The 25,278-nt window shown below is 34.1% G+C and overlaps 1 protein-coding gene across 9 annotated transcripts in view; it reads right to left on the reverse strand.

The window, feature by feature from the left end:
* The window catches only part of LOC123534909 (protein phosphatase Slingshot homolog 2-like), a 72,574-nt gene that overhangs the window by 21,681 nt on the left and 25,615 nt on the right, over window positions 1–25,278 (reverse strand). The window contains exons 1-11 of one of the 9 annotated variants that reach the window (XM_053520211.1): window positions 19,875–21,276; window positions 15,364–15,441; window positions 10,065–10,188; window positions 8,378–8,475; window positions 8,014–8,081; window positions 7,448–7,617; window positions 6,816–6,881; window positions 5,976–6,110; window positions 3,052–3,117; window positions 2,654–2,716; window positions 220–304 (exon numbers count right to left, since the gene is read on the reverse strand). In XM_053520211.1, coding sequence (XP_053376186.1) covers window positions 220–304; window positions 2,654–2,716; window positions 3,052–3,117; window positions 5,976–6,110; window positions 6,816–6,881; window positions 7,448–7,617; window positions 8,014–8,052 — 624 coding nt within the window. In that variant the 5' untranslated portion in view covers window positions 8,053–8,081; window positions 8,378–8,475; window positions 10,065–10,188; window positions 15,364–15,441; window positions 19,875–21,276. Of the gene's footprint in view, window positions 1–219; window positions 305–2,653; window positions 2,717–3,051; window positions 3,118–5,975; window positions 6,111–6,815; window positions 6,882–7,447; window positions 7,618–8,013; window positions 8,082–8,377; window positions 8,476–10,064; window positions 10,189–15,363; window positions 15,442–19,874; window positions 21,282–25,278 lie in introns of those variants that run through there. The other 8 variants (XM_053520203.1, XM_053520202.1, XM_053520205.1 and 5 more) reach the window with 8 other exon arrangements.

Genomic DNA, 25,278 nt, shown 5'->3' on the forward strand with positions numbered 1-25,278 from the left:
CCCTTATCACGCTGGACATGATTATTTCTGCCTCTGTGACCAGTGTAGATCATGATCAGCCTGCACATCCATGCAGTCCAGTCTGATCATGATCTGCACTGTTCACCATTCAGTCGGTATCTTTTTGGTAAGCACCCCTTTCAAAGTCAATGGCTTTGTCCAAATTGAAAGATGGACAAGTTCATTACAGAAATTTAACAGGGTTAGGATTAAACTTACAAATAAACAGGTAACTTCCTCGAGATCTACCGTCATCATGACATTCTTCAGTTCAAGTCGAATCAGCTTGTATATATCTTCTTCACTGAAAATACGAGCAACATAATAAAATTCATCATTCCTGTGCCGCTATTAAAGCTTTTCCTTTATTCTTAAATCATGTTCATGATTTTTATTTAGCACAGAGGATTTTTTTTCAAATTTGTACTATGGTGAAGAAAATGAAAATATCCTAAATCATCTGGTGTTTGCTAAAGTCACTCAAATACTGGTATATACTGTAAAATCATTTAATTTCGTGGGTATGAAATTTCGTGGTTTTGGTCAAAATGACAGTTTCATGGGGATATAAATTCTTGGATTTCAACTTTTGAACATAAAATGAATGGAAATTTTACTTGTGTAATAGGATTGACTCAACCAAGAAAATTAGTCCCCCACAAATATTAATGATTTTACAGTAGATTTTTCTAAATTTTGCAAATTTAAGATTTTGTCAAGGTATGCTGAAATACTGAAATAACTGTGACAAAAAATGTATATATGAAAACTGTTACAATACCCAGGCTTAAGTAAACATTTAACCCTTATGCTGGACACAACTGATTCTGCTTTGCAGCCTGTGTACATCATGATCAGCTTGCACATCCACAAGTCTGATTATGATCTTTGCTATCCAGTCAGTATACCTTTAGTAAGCACCCCTTTTAACAGTTAATGGTACTGTCCAAATTGGTAGATGGACAGGTTCATTACAGAAATTTAGCAGGGTAAGGGTTAAGACAGTAAGGTTCATTAAACTGTAAATTCTATAACAAACATTACTGAAATCAATGCCCAAAGTCTGAAATGTTTTTTTTTAAATAAAAATTATAGATTTTTGTACATTTCAGGAGGTTATATCAGTTAATGATAATTACTTTTGTGTTTTATCTGTTCGAGTTTTAAATCACACTAACAATTTCAATCAGGTACACAGCGAAAGAAGACCCAACTGGGCATTACTTCATACACAAGCCGGCACCTGGGTAGAATCACTGACCTTATGCAAGTCAGCTGGATGATTTCCTCAACTGTTGGCACAAGCAGATCTCAAACCCTTAGTACTAATGGGCAAGTGATTTAAAGTCAGTCACCATAACCACTTAGCTAAGAAGGCTCAAATAATTATAATAAAAATAAGAAATGATAAAAAGAATTAATGAAGCAGAAAGATAGTATTTCAGAATTGACAATAGAATAAGACTATTCAGGCATTTATATGCATTCTTATATATCGGATACTTATGCTATTTAGATGGTATGATATAAAGTAATACATGAATAATACATTTTTATTCATTTGTTTTGTTGTGTTTTAAGTCACATCGAAACAGTTCAGGTCATGTGGCAGACACCTTTATTGAACCACTTACTTTCTGCCAGACAGTCTGACAGCTTACTCACATGGCAGATTTCTATGAAATTTGTAACATACATTAATAGAGTGATAAAACATACATTAATAGAGTGATAACAAGAGGGCCATGATGGCCCGATATCGCTCACCTGATTTTAGTGTTACGTGTTCTTAGAATTTCTACTACAAAAATACAGGCAGGTGATATGTGTATGTTTTTTGGTTGTTGTTTTTTGCTTTTGTGTGTGTGTTTGGGGGGGGGGGGGGGGTAATGGATCATACAAGGACCATTTGTATGAATTTACTTCAAAATAGGACCAGCAGCTTCATACAAGGAAATTTTTAAAGTTTCCACTATATAAGGACCATTTGTGTTAATTTATTTCATAATCGGGCTAGCCATTTCAAACATATAGGGAAAAGTGACCATGCACCTGTGGCCATGTTTTTTGACGAATCAGAATATTTTGAACAATCTTGACAGTAGGTTTCATAAGGACCATTAAATTTTGTGTGCAATTATTTTGAAATCTGACCAGCGATTTAAGAAAAGATGTTGTTAGAAGATTTTTTTATATTCAGCTCTGGCGGCCCCTATGTGCAACCAAGCAGAACCAAAGAGGACCACCCAAGAAACATCCAGGCCAAGTTTCATCAACTTCCACCCAAAAGTTTCAGAGATGGTGTTTGGAGAAAAGTGTAGATGGATGGATGGATGCCAGACGGATGGCTGGATGCCAGATGTTGAGCGATCACAATAACTCATCCTGAGTACTTTGTGCTCAGGTGAGCTAAAATATGCTGAGAATAAATTTATTTTTCAAGTCACTTTAACAAGTTTTGATTATTAATTTTTGCACAGACTTTGAGTCAATGAGTAGAAAAAGACAAGTATAAGACAAAATGCATGAAGAAAGAAATAATTATCATTAATGTAAGCAGAAATTTTATGTTTGCAAGCAATTTTTTTTATATGAAACAGGAAATGGAAAGGGCACAGTTGAAAGACTGTTATGTTTCCCATGCCAGTCTCACCATGATGATTCAAGTGACACGGTTCTACCAACTGGTGACGACATCGTTCGTCTAACTGCTCTCCTGAGAAGGATTTAAATCAATGAAAATATCATACTATGCTGTAGCAACATTGCTCAAACTTTCCAGAAACATTCAAATTTTGTATTTATGAGCTCAGCTGATGCAAAGTTTCATTAAAATGTGGGCCGCTTAACCCACACAATACCACAAAGAATATTTTTCTAGTCTCAATCTATTTCTGACTTGAAAAATTCCAAGACATAAGGATATGAAATTAAGTTTGGAGACCAGTCTGCAATCTCCAGCATCTGATTGGCTGTTTGTAAGCACAAAATCAAACCTGACCAATGGTAAGGTAACATTCTTAGACTGGTCTACCCTGTTACTGTACTCACCCTGAGATTTGTGCTGCAAGATTTTTGTCTGTTCTATATGATCTATCAATGTCAGTAGTGGCGTTCCTGCAATAAACAAGAGCTGTCCATAAGACAGCCAAGCTCGACTATTCGAAATATTGTCACAGAAGCTGGAAATTATTACCCAAAATGTTAAATATCAAAAGAGTTTTAAGTTCAAAAGGGGACATATCAGAGTTATGGGACTTGATGCTATCAACTAGTTTTATAACCCCGAAGAAACAGGTTAAGTTTCAATTTCATATCTGCATTAGTTTTGGGGATAGTAACTTGCATGTAAAACTTTAACCAGAATTTTCTAAGTCCAAAAGGGGCTATATTTGCTCAAAATACATGTTAAGAGTTATGGAACTTGACCAGTGAGGTAGGTAATTGATCTAGAAAAAGAATAATAAGTTCCAATCTATATGCTTTTAGTAATAGCTGTATGTACTTGCACGCAAACTTTAACCAGAATTTTCTAGTCAAAAGGGGGCAAATTTGGCCAAAATACATGCCAGAGTTATGGACTTGACCAGTGAGGTAGGTAATTGATCTAGAAAAGAAAAAATAAGTTTCAAATCTATATGCTTTTAGTAATAGCTGTATGTACTTGCACGCAAAATTTAACCAGAATTTCTAAGTCAAAAGGGGATAATTGGCCAAATACTGCAGAGTTATGGGATGACCAGTGAGGTAGTAATTGATCTAGAAAAAGAAAATAAGTTTCAATCTAATGCTTTTAGTAATAGCTGTATGTACTTGCACGCAAAACTTTAACCAGAATTTTCTAAGTCCAAAAGGGGCATAATTTGGCCAAAATGAAGGTCAGAGTTATGGGACTTGGTGCTATCAAATAGTTTTATACCCGAAGACACATGTGAAGTTTCATTCAATATCTGCATTAGTTTTGGAGATAGTAACTTGCATGTAAAATTTAACCAGAATTTTCTAAGTCCAAAAGGGGCATAATTTGCTCAAAATACATGTTAGAGTTATGGACTTGACCAGTGAGGTGGTAATTGACCTAGAAAAGAATAAATAAGTTTCAAGTTATGCCTTTAATGATGCTGTATGTACTTGCATGCAAAAACTTAACCAAGGTGTGCGCGAAGCCGACGCGAGCCAGTGAGTAGAATAGCTAGATTTTCTTCGAATAGTCGAGCTAATAAAACCAACAAGAACTCTGTTACAATTGTATATAGACATAATCACAAATGTAAGAACAACGTTACAATGGTAAAGCAAGAACAACATTACAGAGTGTAGAGAGTAACAGACTAACACATTTTTTATTACCTGCGGCCTGAAGGCCGCAGGTATATTGAAATGCAACAAGTAGTATAGCATATGGGGACTGGGTGATTTCACGTGACTTTTTACCGATATGCGATTGGCTTATCGCATTTATGGAACGCCGTTTTTGCAATATAGCTAACACTCTATATGATATATAGAGAACTGATTGTGACCTGAATTTGTCATTCATTATTTCATATAATTTATTCAAACTTTCAGCAATGATCAATATTGATACATTGTTGTGCATAAGGGTTTATATATTAATTCCTCTTCAGTTTCCTAGATTCTGGTCCTGTGAAGGCATGAATCACATTTGTTAAAGCTCTGGTAAAGTATTCCAATAGTCAAGAAATGTGACCAGTTGAGCTAAAAGTTATGTTATACACGAAAGGGAAATATAGTTTTTTTTGCTCAAAACAATAACTTTCAGAATTAAGAAATACATAGTTCATATATCTACTTATTCATCATGTAGAATGGAGTAATATTTCTTACATTAAAGTGTAATGGTATATTAAAAAACAAAACAAGTACGTTATTCGCCCATAAGTTACTATCAACAATTTTTGGTCTGTATAACTTCTGACCGCAGGAAATCTTTCGACTTGTACAAGTCATGGTTTGCAGTCTTTCAAACAAGTGTGTCAGTGACACAGTGAATAGAAGTTTAGTTTGATTATCAGTTGTGACTGATATCCATATCATTTGTGACTGATATCCAGACTCGTGTTCAGTTCTGGGTGGCTACTTAAATTGGTAGTTTCCAGCTTAAGCTAGTCTATTTGTGTCTTCATTGATATAAACATAAGCTAAATTCACACTGAGCCACTGATTTTAATTTTAGTCTACAGTATTGGCTTAGGTTTGGTGCATGAAAGATAACCAAGACATCTGCCATTGCCTCGACTGTTAGGTTTTTACAACCAATCAATCTTCAATTACCTGTATTAGATAAGAAACCTTAAACATTTTTTAAGGTCAATTAGTAACAAAAATCAGTCAAAATCTAGTCCCTGTCAGTTATTCTCAGAAACAGAACTTTAACTGACTTAAAGTTTATGATACAAGTTCCACGTCTAAAGGAAAAGCACATCTGCAAAGCTATGCCATTTTGAAAATTCAAGGAAGGCAAAATTATGTTCAGTCAGAAATATGGTCTTTGACTAAATGGTCCTTGTTCTAGGTGATTTAACAGACAACATTAATATCAGAAGACTTCCATCACCTACCTTTGAATGCAATGGCATTTTCAGTGTGTGCTGAGAACAAATCTGTAATGGTACAAATACCGTGAGTTTTTCAGTTGGGTTTTAAGCCACACCAATACGACTTGGGTCATAAGGTGTTTTCAACTTCTGATGTTGCACGAAGACCTCAAGTGCCTTTCTGGGCATTACTTCTAGACCAGCTAGCAAGGCACCCTGGTAGAACAAACAACCCCTACTAGACCAGCTAGACATTTTTCCTCACAAGAAAGAACTCTACATACCTTGTGGGATTTCAATTCTATTGTAGTGAGGGGACAAAATCTAAGAATACGTTACTGATAATGTTAACTAACTTCCATAATTATGTAACAGAAATACTGCCAAAAAAATGTTCAATACTCCAAACAAAATTACCATTCTGAAACAAGGAGGGCCTCTGACGTTAACTTTGCCTCATAAAATCCAATCCAGGTATGAGTTAGTCCCCTTGGAATGTATAATCTGTCTTTTGCAATCTTCACAACTTTGTTTAAACTCTGTAATGCTGACCTGAAATTTTAAAACACATCTGAATAAACAGGCTACAAGAACTTAGTACTTTGTTCTTACATTTTTACTTAGCAATCAAAAAGCATGAAAAATATCTACAGTCAATCCTAAGGCTCATAGGTCATGATCAAAATCACCTTCAAATTTAACAAGCCTGTTTAACTGACAGTTTTGTACCATGTGAACAAACATTTTAAAGAAAGCATAGACAAGGATAATGTTCTTTTAAAAGGTATGTTAAATAATGCCGGACATGGTCCAATCTTCACTCAATACATGCTTGATCCTTTTAGCTCGATTTTGCAAAATTATTGAAGTTATATAAATCACTCACAAGAGTTAACAGTACTTAGATCATATGAAAATGTAGGTTGAGCAGAGCTCAAATATGCAACTGCATTGCTGAGTGGCCGACAACTTAACTCCAAGTGTACTGCTTATTTAACGGCAAAATTGTGTGTTTTGAGGCTAAAACTGCTAGTTTGCGGGGACACAAATCCATTAAAACTGTTACATGACATGAGACAGTTATAAGTAGTTTTGTGCTGAGGCAACAAAATAATGGATACAGATATTGTCAAAAAACAAAGAAATCAACAAAAAATTGTCCACAACAAATAACGACAATTTCACAGCACTAAGACATCAGACTGGAACTATACTACACCTATCAAGTCTATTACAATGATATTGTAAGGTACCTACCACATGGCTTGAACTGATACTGGTTTGAAGAAATGTATACTTTTGTCTGACTGGATTGAGAAACCACTGAAAATAAAGAATTAAACTGGTTAAGTCTCATTATTAAACGACACTAGGAAAATAGTTCAGCCTTATTTATTCATAACTCATAAATGATGGTCAAGTTGTTAAACAAACATATTGAATGTTATTTCGTTGCATATGTCATGTTGAAAACAACACCAACACAACTATCACAATGAAAAAGGTTTTAAATATTTGTTTGTTTGTTTTGGAGTTTAACGCCGTTTTTCAACAGTATTTCAGTCAGGTAAAGGCGGGCAGTTAACCTAACCAGTGTTCCTGGATTCTGTACCAGTACAAACCTGTTCTCCGCAAGTAACTGCCAACTTCCCCACATGAATCAGAGGTGGAGAACTAATAATTTCAGACACAACGTCATTTATCAAATAGTCACGGAGAACATACGCCCCTGCCCGAGGATCGAACTCACGACCCTGCGATCCGTAGACCAACGCTCTACCTACTGAGCTAAGTGGGCAGGCTAGGTTTGGAACAAGTCCTTATAATGATAGGTTACAGTACTCTAAATTCTGGCAGCCTGGCTGGACATACATTTAGCATTAACTTACCCATCACCATCTAGCTGGATATGCATGTGAGACCAGACAGGAAGTATGAGACCTATAGTGGCTTTCTCTAGCAGGTCCATGCCGAGGATGACAGACTCCTCGGTATCTTGACGACCTATGCATGACACAACAACTAGATAGCGAGTATGGGTCCCCTCCAATTTTACCGCCTGTAAACAGAATCACAGCCAAAACTTGAAACCTCAATTTTGAGGTGAAAAAAAAATACATAAATATGAAATTGACACCTTTTAGATTTTAAATAGAGATGACTAATAAATGAATTTGGGCTATTTATTGCCGTTTTTCAGTTATATTTTCATAACACCTATCAGTTAACTTTTGTACTTTCTGTACCAAATCTTTTTCTGCATGAAGCAGATGGTAAGAGTGAACCACATCAGATATAGTCTCATTTTAAACTGCAATAGAGAAAATACGCCTTATTTTGGTATTCAACTTGCAATGCAAAGATTTGTAATTATAAGCCATGCATTCTTAGCGAATTGGGAAATGGAATTAAAGGGTGCAGGAAATAAAAACAGCAGAAAAGAACTTGACCATACCACTTTGATGGTATCCATTGGGCGGAGTACACTGAACATTGCCTGTAGATGGCTCTGGATATCATCCCCTGGAATAAAAGTCAAATATACAGTTCTGGTGAATAAAGGGAAAAAGTATCCTAGAGATATCACTGAAAGACAAAATTTCCATCTATTTCCAAATAATATCACAAAATACCATAAAAAAAATATTTTGAACTCCTGAATATTCTTGAGGGACTGATATTAGTGGATTTCGTAGTTGAGTCATTCCAAGCCAAAGCCATAAAATTAAAGCCGACAAATTAAACACTACTTAAGCATCCAGGAAAATAAGTTCCCTAACAAAATTTTTGATTGTGAAATATTTCAGGAGTGGTATTACCTGCATGACTTTTTGTGACTTTCCGTGTGTACGCTGTTTCATCACTTTGTGGCAGGATCAGCGCTGCACCTTTCACTGTGAAATAACTCTCACTGAAACTATAGTCAATGAAAATATCTATTACATTTTAAAAACTACAAGCAACCAACAAGTCAAAGAAAACATTATGTTATATGATAAAAACTGTCAGTAAATATAGCCATAAAAAAACAACAATTTTGTTGCATTTTTCATTTCTTAACTTATGGTAATACCCTGAACAGACTTCTTATATTCTGCAAGCAGTTATGCACAAGAACCTAAAGTTACTCTCCTTCATAATCCAGAATGCAAATTCCTGCAGTACTTCAAGCTAAGAATACCCCAAATTTGGGCATGGCCAAACACTTATCATTTGTACCTGTTATTTTATTACTTATAACAATATTATACAAGAAAATAATTGTTTTAAAAACAACTTATTGATCAATTTTTTTACTCATTAAAGCTCTACAGCCTAGGTTTGACTAAGATATATTTTTTTATAAAATATTTTCTTTTGTTCTTTCATAACACTGTAATCTGCATAAACAATTTATTTTCTCTGAGCGAAAAAACTGCATATACAGAGATCACATTCATAAATTTCATTATAAGATGCATTTGTCAAACAAGCACACTCCGGGCTGACAGGATTAAAGAACGTAATAAAGACGTATTGCCTACTTTCCAAGAACCATCACCCCAAAACCAAATATGACTAAGCTAGCTGTATAGGAACGTCTAGACAATTTGTGAATTGCACTTCCAGAGAAAATGCCAAATTTGCAGAAATCAAAATATAACATCAACCAACACTGACTTTATAATATAGGCTTTATGCCACGGTAGGAGACGTTTAGCCGTGATCTTTATTCCTTATTCTTTTCTCCAGGGAATCTTTATACTAAAAGCTTAATCGGAACTGAAAGCAAAATCAGCCTTTTATTCCAAGGAAAAGCTATTCAAATTTTGTGTGTTTCTGAAAATCTTAACATTCTTACACAATCAATATACTACTGTAATATCTGTCCATTCTGCATAACCAAAATTTAACCAAAGTTATAAAAAGTGTAATAAAGCACTGTTTAATCTTTGCGTTGTAATTTCTCTGGAAAAGTAATTGAAGTCCAAACTTGCAGATTAATTTTGGCCAAAAATGAGAATTTCTTTAATGACTGCGCAGTCTTTACAGGAAAGTCCTGAACAGTATTCTTGAAGAAAAACAGAACATCAAATTATGACCCTAACAAAAAAAGCTGCATTCAGTAATAAATCAATTGTGGCAAAACTCAATGACTAATATCATTCCATGACTAAACCAATCATTCCCTAACATGCAAGCAATACAGGAGACATCAGTTGGTTCTGAGGGAAAATTTGCATTTTGTCTTAGGAATCACATGTTTCAAATCTTCTCTCTCATGAAAAAAATCTTCTTTTATGGTAAACTTGATTTTCTTGAATGCCATTCCATGAAAGAAGGTTTTCTTAACAGAATGCATATCCAATACAAAAATCTGAAATTATGCGGATGCGTTTTGTTTTTTTGCTAATGCCTTGGGCTGTATTCAAGTGTCTTCTCTAGTACATATACTACGCTGCAGGACTTAAAATAAGAATAACTGGCATTAACAGACTCAAGTTACATTCTGAAAACAATATTAACCTTTAGCATGCTAGCGGCAAGATAGTCTGCCTTTGCGACCTGAGTGCAGACCAAGATCAGCCGGCACCTCCGTGCATATTCCGCACTGTTCGCTATTCAGTCAGTAAATTTTCAGTGAACATTCCTTTGAATGATAAATGGAACTGTCTAAATTGAATGATGAACAAGTCCATTTTGGAAATTAAGCAGGCTAAAGGTTAAATAATGTTTAATTTTTAATATAATATAATTAAATGAAACCTCAGATACATCATTTTGTATTTCTTAGTATTGACATACTTCTAAATCTAAAATGATAAATCAATAAAATTAACATTTCATATCAAGGACAATCATAAATAAATGAGCTACATAAAAAACCACTTAACGTATGCTGTTATTAATTAAGGAAATTAAAATATGTTCAGCAATGTTTCGTCTCAAAACTAGCTTAAGGAAATGACATTAGACTTTCACTGGCCCATTAATTTATGTCCTTGTAAATTTCAAAGCTGGCCGATTCCTACTTTTTACAGCAAGAAGAACCATTTTGGAGTATATGTAATATAATTTACTAGCTACATGTTATAGAGCTTTAAAGCATTGTGGTTGTTTGTATTGTTCCAGTAATTTCACCAATATTTCAATTATATAAGATATAACAAAGTAACATCTGTTTTAAATCTGATAGTGGTCGTCTATATAACACATTGTCAGACACTGGGAAATTTAATTTGCATGTTACCGGTATATCTTCAGCTACTGAGACTATCTGCCCATTATGTCCTTTTGCAGTAAGAATCCTCCTCTAAAAGTTTAAAAAATAAAAAAATGTGTTTTCTAAATTTTCACCTATATTTACTGATCGAGATCATACCAATAAGCCAGCTTTAATGAGATTTACAAGTTAGTCTGCTCGTTACCTAAGCAACCATTCAATATCAAATACATATATTGCCATTTATGCCAGGAAAGATGCATTGGATATGAAAGTCATTTCTGAATCACAAACAATATATATCAGCCATGTTTATGACTGATGCTTTTCAATAACATGTAAGATGAATCATTTCTACTGTATGAACTTTCATTCCCGATGGTATTGTTCTCTTTCACTGTGTTTTTTATATACAATAGTACTGAGATAAAAGTCACTGAAATTTCAACAGACACCAGTCATGATGGTACAATGACCTTATGGTGTAACAGTACATTGTTCAGAAAGCAGTTTTAACATTTTATAACCTTCAGGTAAAATTCTATCTTTATTTTTTTTTCAAACATATATTTTTTAACATGAAATAATTATAATTAAGTCTGTAAGTCAGCCACTAACAAGTTACATGTTACCTGCTCACAGAAAGTTCAGTCAACTGAAAACACTTAGACACTACCCTTACATAACACATACTGGCATAATTAACAAGCATATTCGCAGCTTTACATCAAAATGATGCTTAAAACTTGAAAATGCACAATCATCTACTGAAATGCCTTAAATATCATGCTCTGAAAGGTAAAAAAATGCATAACAAAAAATGAAAATTCATCACCTCAGTGCAAAAGAAGGGGGATAACTGTACAGACATAAGGAAACAGTTATCTACCTTTTTCTGCTGAGGTGAAGAATGGTATATACAGTATACCCTCTGTAAACAGCACCTCTAAAGAGAAGACACCTCTCTACAACAGCAGGTATTTTCTTTCTTAGCAACTTAACCTTTTCATAGCATCAACCTCTGTTTACAATCAAACCTGAATATGAAGACCATGTTTGGGATAGTCAGAGTGCCAATCTTAACCCTTAGCCTGCTGATTCTGCCTTTGCGACCAGTGCAGACCAAAATCAGCCTGCACATGTGTGCAGTCTGATCATGGTCTGCACTGTTTGCCATCCAGTCAGTATTTTTTTGGTAAGCACCCCTTTTAAACCTAATTGGTACTGTCTAAATTGAAAGATGGACAAGTTCATTATAGAAATTTAGCAAGGTAAGGGTTAAGAAGAAAGTGGTCTTTAGTCACAGGTGCTGTTAAGCACAGGTTTGACTGTACCTGTTCTAGTATTTCCAGTAGTCATGCTATACAGAGGTTACACTCTATATAGAGGTTACACTGTATATAACAATTCAACAACTGTAAGTTCTAGAAAACAAAACAAAAAAATGTATGTTAGTACAGCTATATATCTATATATATATATATATATATATATATATATAATATCATATTCCGGATTATCTAAAATACAATATTAACTATTATAAGAACCATAGCCCGAAGATTCAGAATGTACAAAAAGAACGAAATATATGAAACCTTCTACCTTACAATCAAGCATGAAAATTATCTCTTAACCCTTACCCTGCTATATTTCTAAAATGGACTGGTCCATCTTTCAATTTGGACAGTACCACATATCATTCAAAGGGGTTTTCACTGAAAATTTACTGACTGAATAGCGAACAGTGCAGACCATGATCAGACTGCACGGATGTGCAGGCTGATCTTGGTCTGCACTGGTCGCAAAGGCAGGATCATCTGCCGCCAGCAGGCTAAGGGTTAATAAAGGGAACTGTATAATAATTGATGGGTGGAGTACATTTATTTGTGTTATACAAACTGGAGAGAAAAAGATGAAAAGAATGTTTATATGATTTGTTAGATGAGTGTTAAATATAATTATATAATTAAAATAAACAAAACAAATAAAGCAACTGAAAAATAAATGATCTTACTGAAAGTTTTAAATAATACTACATAGTATTATATGAATTAAATCCACAAATGTGCCTTTTCAGTATTTAATGCCATTTCATCATTTTAAACACAATTCAAATGCCATTTTCAGCAAGTATGTTTGTCCACTTTTTCAGCAAACATGTTTGTTCTTCTCTGTGTAAAGCCATTTCAGCACACATATCTGATATTATCATGTTTAAATGTTATTTCAGCACACAGTTATATTTGCCCTTTCTCCTATAATGCATTTTCAGTCTTTTTCAGTTTAAATGTCATTTCAGCAATTATATCATTTTCAGATTAACAACGCAGTCTGAAAGACAGCTATATCCCCCGCTGCTGTTTGACATCAATGAATTTGAAAATAGGAGATACAGAGCGGACACAAAATGGAAGGCTCAAACCTTTGACCTTGAGTTGCAACCTTGACCTTGAGCCAACATGGCTGACTAATGAGTTCTGCAAATCATCTTGATGATGTAATCATTTGACCAAAGTTTCATGAAAATCCTTCAAGGGGTTTAGGTGATACAGAAAGGACACAAAATGGAAGGCTCAAATCTTTGACCTTGAGTTGTGACCTTGACCGTGAGTCGACATGGCTGACTCACATTGTCTTGATGAGGTGATCATTTGACTAAAGTTTCATAAAAATCCTTCAAGGGGTTTAGGAGATACAGAGCAGACACAAAATGGAAGGCTCAAACCTTTGACCTTGAGTTGTGACCTTGACCTTGAGCCAAAAAGGCTGTCTCATGAGTTCTGCAAATCACCTTGATGACATTATCATTTGACCAAAGTTTCATGAAAATCCTTCAAGGAGTTTAGGTGATACAGAGCAGACACAAAATGTTACAGATGGATGGACAGAAGGACGGATGGAGACCATTCCTATAAATATCATTTCAGCAAACATGTTTGCCCTTTTAATCTATTGTGCCACTTCAGTCATTTTCAGTTTTATGTTTGCCATATCAAAAGTAATTATAAAATTCATAATTTTCAACATTTTTCAATAAATTTAACTTAAATAAAGAGATCATAATGTTGTGGCTTGTTTGGTGTTATCAGTAAACAAGTTATTTAAAGTGGACTTTATGACTATATCACCCAATAACTCAACAAATTTATGATCTTTAAACATAGTTTTATCAAAAAAACTGAAGTATCTTTCAAGTGTTTTTGATAGATGTTTAATACAGGTCATAAAACTTTAATATGTGAAAACATTTTAACATGGTATGTTTCTATTTCATAGGACAGTCACGTTCAGCTCTTTTAACATCACCCCGCCCAGTAATAACATGAAAATATTAATTTCTGTATTCAACCTCTGTCGGCAAAATCAGTGTGCACACAGCTTGTTATTTGGTCTTCAGAAACGTTCATGAAACCCAGGAAAAAACATGTTCGCATTCTTACATTGCTAATAGCATGCTTATAAAACTTAGTTTATAGTTATTAATCGATTGTTGCAAAATGGTCTAACAACATTAGAACTAGATTGTCGCTTAAACCTTCAACCTCCATCCCAAGCAGACAACACGTAACAGACTATATGTACCATACCATTCGTTCCAATATCACCTCTCCCACTTTTTACATATGGCATCCTTTGCAATATACCTATATAAATTTCTAACTGTACAAATACAGTTCACAACTTCTCAATATAAAAGACAGTTGAACAGGAATAATATTTAGTCTATCACTGTGGCCTGCCTGGAGATCAGATTGCGGACCAGACTCAAAATCCTATGTAACCTAAGATTCTAATGTTAAGCAAGGCCAAGCAAAATAGAGAATATGGCTCAGTAAGCCTCAGCATACTCTTATCAAAATTTGGTGATTTTTCAATTAGAATGCCAGAATGGTGCAAGGTTAATCGTAATGAAATATTTTGTTAGATTTGTCACACTGTAGGACAACTAAACAATGAAACAACTGAAAAAAGCATTCGAATAAAGCATACAATCAACAATATACACGCTGTGCGGGTTAGTAAATCCTTGCTGAAAAAAGAACTGCATAAATTAAAGAAGGACTGGCCATAGTTGCATCCCTATACAACAGAGTTAATTTCCCTGATACAAGATGCTGTTATAAGTTACAGTTCCTTAATAGGCATGCTAGCATTCCTATTTAGAAGAACACCTTTAAATAGCTGAAGAACTAGCTACAAAAATAGACTCTCTGCAACTGCCATTCTTAAAAATAGTGCAGTTTTCTTTAAAAGTAATATAATGTTCCTTTTAAAAGGGCACATTCATATAAAAAAAATTCTGTGCTCAAATAAAGTTATACACAAAAGTGGAAAATACATAACGTAACTGTGGCGAAGTGTACGGAAAATTAAGTTTGATAAAATTCATTCATTTCCAAGAAAATAGTCTTATCTTTAGAACTGATTGTAAATTGAATGATATATTATGGTATTGATCTTGCTATTTTGAGAAGAAAATAAAGTAAAAAAACAACAAATTTTCTAGTCTGAAAATGTTAATTTGATGGAGAGAATTGTAACACTGTCGGAGTGTCCTTCAGCCATGAAAAGGTGTCCTGGCTGAGTACAAGAGCTCACCATGGTTTTAACCTTGTTACAAATCTAACAGTGTTGAAAAGCTTTTGCAACTTTTTCAAGGCCGATTTAGACCGTCTCCTGAAAATTTAAACAATAACGCCAAACAATAATCAATTGTTTCTGCTGACTTGTTGATATCCCATCCATCGTTCTTGGCTGTTTCAGAAAAATCTTAGTTCCCTGTAAAACAGAAGCTTACCAGGTATTGTGATAGGGGACCAATTTTCGTGGTTTCTGTTTTTTGCATAAATTCATGAAAATAAAACCCTAATGAACAACAGTTACCAAAGTTTACATTCATTTGAGCCGTGCCATGAGAAAACCAATATAGTGCGTTTGCGACCAGCATGGATCCAGACCAGCCTGCGCATCTGCGCAGTCTGGTCAGGATCCATGCTGTTCGCTTTCAAAGCCTATTGCAATTAGAGAAACTGCTAGCGAACAGCATTGATCCTGACAAGACTTCACGGATGCGCAGGCTGGTCTGGATCCTGGTGCTGGTCGCAAACGCACTATGTTGGTTTTCTCATGGCGTGGCTCATTTTATTTTACTTAAAATCTTCAAATTGATATCCCATCGAAACTGCTGAATCTGCAGAATTTAATACCAACAAAATTATAAGATTTAAAAAATTAGTATTTATGTTTGGTGGTTTTTAATGTTTCATGAGACATAACAGTTTTCCCTAAAGCCCTGAAAAGGTTTTAAATTTCTAATTACAGTTTTTGTAGTGAATACGAGATAAGAATTTCTTACTTAGGCAAGTATTCTTTGTTTGATAGCCATCTTGGCACTGTTTGCAATTTAGAACATTGAATTTCTAATCTAAGATGTATACTTAAGTAATACTCATAAAACCATATTACACAGTTCAAAACCTATGTATAATAACTGACATGTTAATACTTGTAGAAATTTTTACTTCTTGATTTATTTTACAATTTTTTGTTGAGTATTTTAAGTGTTATTTTTTTGACAGTATTTCAGTTATGTAACGTAACCAGCGCTCCTGGATTTTGTGCCAACACTTATTTGTTCTCTACAAGTAACTGCAAACCTCTCTAGAATCACAGGTGGAGGATAAGTGATTTAATACACACTGTCTCATATAATAAGATCATTAATAAAAAAAAATTATAAGCATTTATTGTTGCACATCTCAGGTTCAAACTGATTAACTGAAGATTCACAGAACTGCCCTCTCTCTAAACTAAGCTTGTATATGTTTAACTTTACAAATACTGAAATCTCACTTTACTACAATTTTATGCAAACAAATATTAATATCTCAATTTACTCCACATGTATGCATACTAACAGTGAAATTACTTCACATATGCATGTAAATGACATAAACTCAATTTATTGACATAAACTTAATTTACTGACATAAACTTAATTTATACCGTGTTCACACTAGCAGATAGGTTTTATTTTTATCAGGCTATAATTGGTATCTGACATTTAAAACTCATAAAAATATAATCTAGTTTGTGTCCACACTATGCAAAGAAATGTGGTTTAAATATATACATGCAATGTTGGAAGTTAACAGATATTTTGCAATAAGCAAAAAAGGTAACAAAGAAGGAGGCTAACAGAAACAAGAAGGAGTCATCAATGTTTAAACTTCTGTGTTCATCTAAGAATTTCTGTTCATTCCATCTATAGTCCATTTTGAGCATCAGCATGACTCCATATTGTAATTTAATGTTTTTGTTTCATCAACATTCCAATTACTTTTGCAAGCCACAGCATCAATTGTTTGTTTCAAAAGAGAAACACATGGTATTCTTCCACCAAAAGGTAAGATCTGTGGATTTGGGATTGTAAAACCAGTTATAACTCACATTTGCGTTCACACTTGTAAAATAATGTAGTATTAAGGTAGTTTTAATGCTACATTATAGAAACCACTTGACCTTTACATAATTCATGGTTTACACCACATTTAGTGTGGACGCAAACGAGTTTAAAAAATAAACCCAAGTTAATATAGGATTAAAAACGTAGTCTGAACACGGTATTATTGACATAAACTCAATTTACTGACATAAACTCAATTTATTGACAAACTCAATTTACTGTATAAACAGACCATACTGAAATTTCAACCTCTCCAAATATAACAGCCTCTGTTTGCAACATTTTCATCTTCATGCATTTCTTAATATCATGAAACATGAATTGGCTTCATTTCCTCTAGACATTTACCAATAATTTGAATACTAGACAAAATATCTTTTCTAAATAATAAAGGCAATTTACATACTCAACTTTCTACAAAGCCTGGTGTACTCCCTAATACATATCAAAATAGATTAAATTGTCTTTTCCTTGTTTACAATTAAAACACATCTGTTGCTAAATACACGCTGTAAATATAATAATTATCCCATTAAAGGGAGATAATTTGCATGACAAAACTCACAAACTGGAGAAAAAAAAATGGAAAATGGCAACAATTTTGACACAAGCTTGATATTACGGAATTTGACATTTAGCAAGTCATTTAAACAGCAATTCTCTTAAACTGACAACACTGTCTGTGCTAAGTATGAACAAAATATCCTAACACGGAATAAAAAAGAATGTTGAAAATGTCAGAAGTAAATGTCATAAAAATGTGTGCTATTAGCTTGGCTTTATATAGCCACCTAAGGCACCTTGCCTACACAGCTTTCTCAAATATAGAAAAACTGAAAATGCCAAATGAACATGCAAAAATATCCCTTGAAGATAACATATACAAGAGCTGTCCGCAAGGCACTCAGGCTCGACTTTTCTCAGTGCTTGACTAGAGCTTAAAATGCCAGTAAAAACTTTATAAAACTTTAACCAAAAAATTCTAAGTTAAAAAGGTGCATAACTCTATCAAAATTCAAATCAGAGTTATGTGGACTGTTACTCCTAGTTTAGACTTTGATAGTAAATAACTATTATAAGTTTCAAGTCAATAGCTTTGATAGTAACAGTTATATTTGACTTCATCAAAAACTTTAACCAACGGCGGCACTCACAGACACCGAGGCGAGTGCAATAGCTCCACTTTTTCTTCGAAAAGTAAACCTAAAAACTTAACATTTTCTGCGTCTGTAGCTCAAAGACCACTCAAGATCAATGAGCCTACACTTCAAATTCAGCCAAGCCTTGTATGCCAAAAATATATATATAAATTCTATAGTAATATTACAGATGTCACCGTAGGGTACAATTGCACATAGTTTAATATCAGTTAACATCTATTTCTACAGCTTTCTAGTTGCTAATAAAACGCCTTGGATAACATCTTTAGTACAATAGGAAACACTTACATTATGAACTTTTGACATATAAAGTTGTACAAACCACCAGTTTAAACACACTTTAAGGTTTTAATCACAATACGAAACTGGAAAAAAAGATCATTTAGTGCATTAAAAAAACCTGGGGGGAAAATCAATCAGAAACGGTTTCTTTGTTTTCGAACTTTTTTTTTCATACAACATGATGTATTTTGATTAATTAGTATAAGTAACAGAATAATTTGGATGATTGATAATAAAATACAATTAATCTATAACATTCAATATGTCAACTAAGACTCGAGAGAAAAAAGTAATTTATTTTTATCTAATTGTTTTACTTATAAAATATGATACAAATTATGTAAATTAGTTGCTTATGGGATCATTTAGATGACTATTATGTCTAAATACTTTTATGTATAGGTGATTGCTCATATAGTGAAATTTCAAATACATAATTAAGTTCAAGTGGAATGATGTCATATAAAAAAAAAATAGTTATTTATTTTTTCAAAATTTCTGCGTTACTCCACTGCTCTTTGATAAAATGTAATCTGAACCAAAGGGGCCTCGGCATGACCAAGCAGTAACAATAAAAAGTCACTGACTTGACACTTGCTCGTCACCAATGTGGGTTTGTATGCAGATTTCTTCATGTGAGAAAACCATCCAGCTGGTGTGACTATAAACCCAACAAAAACTAAAACAAGTATGCAAAACATATCAATGCATGTTCGATTTCTGGCTTCAGCTTCTTCTATGGCTTAGATTAATGTTTTCCCAGCCCTCAAGTGCCACAGTAAGTTGGTAAGTTTGTCTTGATTTTTTTTAAGGGCCAGGAGTTTACACTATGTAGTTCATATGGCGATGTGACTTTTCTGAATACTGATAGAGGACACTACGCTAGGCATTTTTTCAGGCATGGATGGCACCTGGGTTACTAAGAACCACCCAGTTCGATACCTTCTCACACAGAGAATTCTATCAAACCTACATCGGTTAGGGAAAAGTGATTCAAAGTCTGGGACCTAAATCTTCAACTGAAAGATTTATGTCACATGTTAAAAAATTTTAAACGGCAAGAAACATAAATTATTTCAAGAGCTCGGGCAGGAATAAATTAAATGATGAGGATGAAAATAACCAAGTACGAGCACTAAATCATAACACACTTTCATAAAATTGTGAAAGTCATGTTTTTGAACATTTTTTCAGCAACTTACCAGTCTTTATGGTAATTCCAGAGATGTACATGAATATTATGAAGGTTTTCAACCTGCTCCGTGTTGCTATAGCAACGATATACTTCTTGTACCATGTCTCGCCAACTTGACTCCTCAAAACTATAACCTCTTGCTAACATGAAGAATTCTCCTCAAACTTAAAACACCATTATTTTACTTTAGTCCTATTTTACGATTTCATCAATTTCAATGAAACACCGCCTTTCATCACTGCATTAGTAAAATGATAAAATTTTGACACAAGTTTCACCGAAATTTAACTTTCAAGCCTTTGCATGAATTTTTTTTCTATCATTCGGCAAAATGATTCCGCAAAATTGCAAAAACATTCGATGTCAACAGAAAGTATTGCATGACACGCACTTAATATCTGTTTTTCAATATCGCATCAATCATAAGGAATCTTGTTCAACTAATTCCTTTGTAAGAGATCAATTTTTTGCACATTTTTCCATCAACTTCTATCTTTCTATTCGTCATCTGCCTTACCAGACAAAATATTCCTTTATTAGCTGAATTTCCCCGGAAATCTCGCTACATATAAATGATGACACTGACAAGTTTTGTTGTAAAATTCATGCATCTACAAACTGCAAAACTGCACATTTAATTTGTTTTACAAAATTTCCCCTGAAGTAATGTACATCAGATCTTGTTCATTTAATTAAGCTATTAAAAAACAGTATCTTTTCACTCAAATGAATACGCAAAATGAGAAAAAGAATTTAATATCATTTGCATTGCATGTGAAAACGAAATAAACAAGATCTTCACTCATTCATCATAAAACAAACTTTACCACTGTATACGCATCCCCGGTATTAGGTTTTTGCTATTTTAACGATTCAATTTATTTCGAGACCTACATATTCCCCTCATTTACAATTTAAATCCACATATTATCCATTACATACATGTATTATAGCATGACATATCATCACAGTTTCAATATGTGAATATTATTTTATAATCACTTTTTTTTCACTTTTCAAGTTTTGTCGCACAAATTTACCACTTCATACTCCTTTTCATAAACATTCTATCACAAGAAACAGTTATTAAAAAAATATTTTATGGTAACGCCCCTGATATTAAAATGTGTGAAAGAAACAAAAAATAAAGATGTTGAACTATATTTTATCTATCTCAGTATAGAGGATCCTATTCACACCTTTAATGGTACATTTCGGCTTAACACTGAACTTGCTGATGCGTATTTAGCGAACACTCCCGTATCATCAGTTAATCACATGTAATTAATTTTAAAGTCATAATACCATCCTAATATAGTAAGGTATAAATACCACATTATACAGTCTCCATAATGTATATCTATTTACATAAAAATATCAAAATACCGATCACATCTTTTTTCAATTCTTTTTTATTCATATATACATACTGCACTTTATCCAAGGAAAAGTTACACAAAGAATAAAATATATACAGTTAGCTGTTGATAAAATCAATTTCAGTGCAGAGATATTATTTTGAAGTTCTAAAAAAGAAATTTTTTTTGCTAATGTTATTTTGACTGCAAATCAGTCATGAATATAATTATCCACATTGGTAGGCTCACCAAATTTAGCAATCATTTTAAGGTTAAAAGAAGGGGTGTTCAAAAATTTCTCCCAAATAAGTCTGAGTATCACCTATTTCATTCAATGAATGCAGGGTGGGGAGTGGAGGCTGACGACACAAATGCTCCAGTGGATGTGATTATGTGATATCTATTGATACATGAGCCGTGCCATGAGAAAACCAACACAGTGGCTCTGCGACCAGCACAGATCCAGACCAGCCTGTGCGGTCAGGATCCATGCTGTTCACTTTCAAAGTCGATTGCAATAAGAGAAACTGTTAGCGAACAGCATGGATCCTGACCAGACTGTGCGGATGCACAGGCTTGTCTGGATCCATGCTGGTCGCAAAGCCACTCTGTTGGTTTTCCCATGGCGAGGCTCACATCTTCTTAAAAATACAGTATAACCTCCACAAACAACACACCTCAAGAGCAAACTTCTCTCTAGTATATAACAGGTGTTTGTTTTCTTTCAAGTTAACTGGTTTCTTCATAAACTTAGTCCTCTCCAAACAAATTTCAGTCATTCTGTCAAGCTTTACAGTGGCTAACAGTACAGTATTCACAAACTTTTGTTTGCTCTTTCTACAGATGTTCTGTTGAATTCCAACCAGTTTTTCAAACATTGAATTCCTTAGAAGCTTTTATACCAGACAGACTGAAATGTCTGTCTTGAATATGAAAAGGCAAGAAAGGATAACTGTGAAGTCTTACCGTTCATAATGACTGAATACTTAATCATTCATAGTTCAGACACTCCCGACTGAGAAACACAGGCACTATCAATTCTAAATTCAATTTTCAGTCTGTGTTCAGGTTTAGCGTCTTTTTCAACAAATTTTTCAGTCATATAAATGAAGGTGTCTCGGATCATTGTGAGCATAATGCCAAACTTCATAGTATTGCCTTGATGGAATATCAAGCCATAGAAATACATGTGACATAATACCCCACCCAGTCTCAATATACTGACACTGGGCTGACCAGTCCTAACACTATCCTCTTTATGCTGAGCTCCAAATAAGGAAGCTACAAGTTCCATCTTTCACGTCTTTGGTTTGATGTGACCATGGAACAAACAAAACCTCCTGCTCTCAAAGCGTCCGCTCTACCAATAGGCTAACAAGGCAGTTTTCAACTTTCAAGCAAAGACAACTTGAACCTTAAAAATATTCTTGTGGCCTAACTCAGACCTGTAACTGATAAATTAACATTTGCAACGACCCACACTGATGTGATGTGGCAATTTTGTAATTTTCTATATCTCACTCTATTCTCCACCCTCAAGGAAAATTGCTTACTGGCAAATTATTTCTTTTAAATTGCTAAATAACTTAATTTGGTTTAAAGGGATAATTGTAAATAGTAAAAAAAAAAACAATAGATTATGATCATCAAACCACACCTGGTAAAAACTAATAGATTAGATTGAAAGTGTTTTACGACTGGCCTTTGGCAAAAGATGTGTGCACTGAATACCACTGCAATATACCAAGTTAAATTACTACACTAAAATGACCATCTCTTTCATTACTTTGGACATTTATCAGATTTAAGTACATTTTAATTAACTTTTAAAATTGGTTTATTTCAGGACATTCCAAATGTAAACTGGCTATAAGGTTTGTTTTCAAGACTGATATGGCTGTGGACTTCAGACAATGTAGCCGTTAGTGTAAAACAGAGTATAGATGATATTTCAGTTCTGGCTCATAATGATGCATTAACCCTTAGCTTGCTGGCGGCAAGTGATTCTGCCTTTGCGACCAGTGCAGACCAAGATCACCTGCACATCGTGCATTGATCATGGTCTGCACTGTTCGCTATTCAGTCAGTAATTGTTATAAAAATTAGATGATAACTGGATATCCCAAATTGAAACAGAATGACCAGTTCATTTGAATTTAGCTGTTAGGACTTACGTTTGCATCACCGTAAATCTCAATCAGTTCAAATTAAACTGGCTAAAGGTTGTTTCAAAGACTGATATGGTGTGGACTTAGACATGTAGCCTAGTGTAAACGAGTAGATGATATTTCAGTTCTGGCTCATGATGCATTAATTAGCTTGTGGCGGCAATGTGATTCTGCTTTGCGACTAGTCAGACCCGAATCAGCCTGACCCTCGTGCGTCTGTCAGGTACTGTTCGTATTTGTCAGTAAATTTAGTAAAACCTCAGATGTTACAATGGATGCCAATTGGATGATGACCATTCAATAAAGAATTTAGCATGTAAGGGTAACTTTGCATCACGACTAAATTTCATCAGATCAAAGCATCTAGGAAAGAGTGTGGATGGTGTGATGGTGTGATAGTTGTGTATGTATGTGTGTGTTGTGTGATGGTGTAAAGACGTATAGACTACAAGCTCTTCGAGTCTTGAAATTGTCAATAAGTGGTGTTTTCAGTGCATCGTTACGATAAAAATGCAATCTCTGTCTATGACTTGAGAAGAGACGTGATCATAGTCTATATGATTGACAGTGAATGTAATGACTTTATGTGTTGCAGAAGTAATTAGTTTGTAACTGTATTTCTCACTGAATCCTTTCAAAATGTAAATATTGCTATTTTGGCAAGCCACGTCTTTGCCATTACCCAGCTGCTAAAAGGGTACATATAAAAGATTCAGTGTAAGTTATATTTCACTGGTACTACCAGTTAGTAAGTTCATACTCTGAAAAACATGTCAGAGAAATTTGGGCAGTTTTGACCTATTGAAACATTGGCAACATTAGATTATATTTTTTCTTTACACGAATATTGCCGTTAGGTAACAAAGCGAATACGCCTATAATCTGGAGTTCACCAATTATTGTCACAAAATTGTTCCAGTTCACGTAATGTAATTGGTGCACTTAAACTGCATAGCTATTAGCTTACTGCTATTTTAGGGAAGTGTCTGCCTCAGGTGTGAGAGGTCCTGGGTTCGAGTCCCAGTTAGAGCTTAAATATTTGCATTCTGCTGCAGCATATTGTTGCTGTTAACAGAATGTTCCAGATGTTCAAAATTTTTAGCACACAGTACCATGGATCATTGTTTAATAATCCAGATCACAGTTGAATGTTAAATCAAATGCAGCCAATTAGAAAATATTCACTATATTATGTCCCTTTGATGTGTCTGATCTCGATGTTCAAAAAGAATTACATTTCCTTGATTACAAAATTTTCTTTTACATGAAAATATTAAATGATCTATGCTTCTGGTTAAAATATTGTCTATATATCTTTTTTTTGAGAAATATATGGACATTTGCCTTCATTTGAAAGCTTTTTAACTTCAAACCTATGATTTGAAAAACTTAGGTACTATCTATAAAGACATGATACTAAAGGGCAAGAAGCTATGGTGGGGGTATAATGAAGATTGTTGCAGTCTGCACATTAACTCATCACCAACTGCCTATTCCAAGTAAAAACTTTAAATATTTATCAAGTTATGCTATGGACACAAAGTATGATGAGCAGATCTGACCTCTGACCTTGCTGGGACCTTCACCATTGACCTACCACCCTGTTTCATGCATTCTGCACATTTTCTCATCACCACCTACCTTAGTTAATTGCCAGATTTTAATGGTTAATAATTACGCTTCAGAAACGAAATATGACAGACAAATTTGACCTTTAAGCTCAATTTGTATCTTGACTTTTGACCTACAGAGCCAGATCAAACCATCAGCCTGTACGTCAAGTTTATTAAAGTCAATACCTTTAATGGTTATAAAGTTATGCTCTGGACACAAATTATGACAGATGGATGGACGGATGAAAGCACGCAGCATCACAAAATATGTA

Source organism: Mercenaria mercenaria, chromosome 12, assembly GCF_021730395.1.
Source record: "Mercenaria mercenaria strain notata chromosome 12, MADL_Memer_1, whole genome shotgun sequence".
Classification (NCBI taxonomy): Eukaryota; Metazoa; Mollusca; class Bivalvia; order Venerida; family Veneridae; genus Mercenaria; species Mercenaria mercenaria.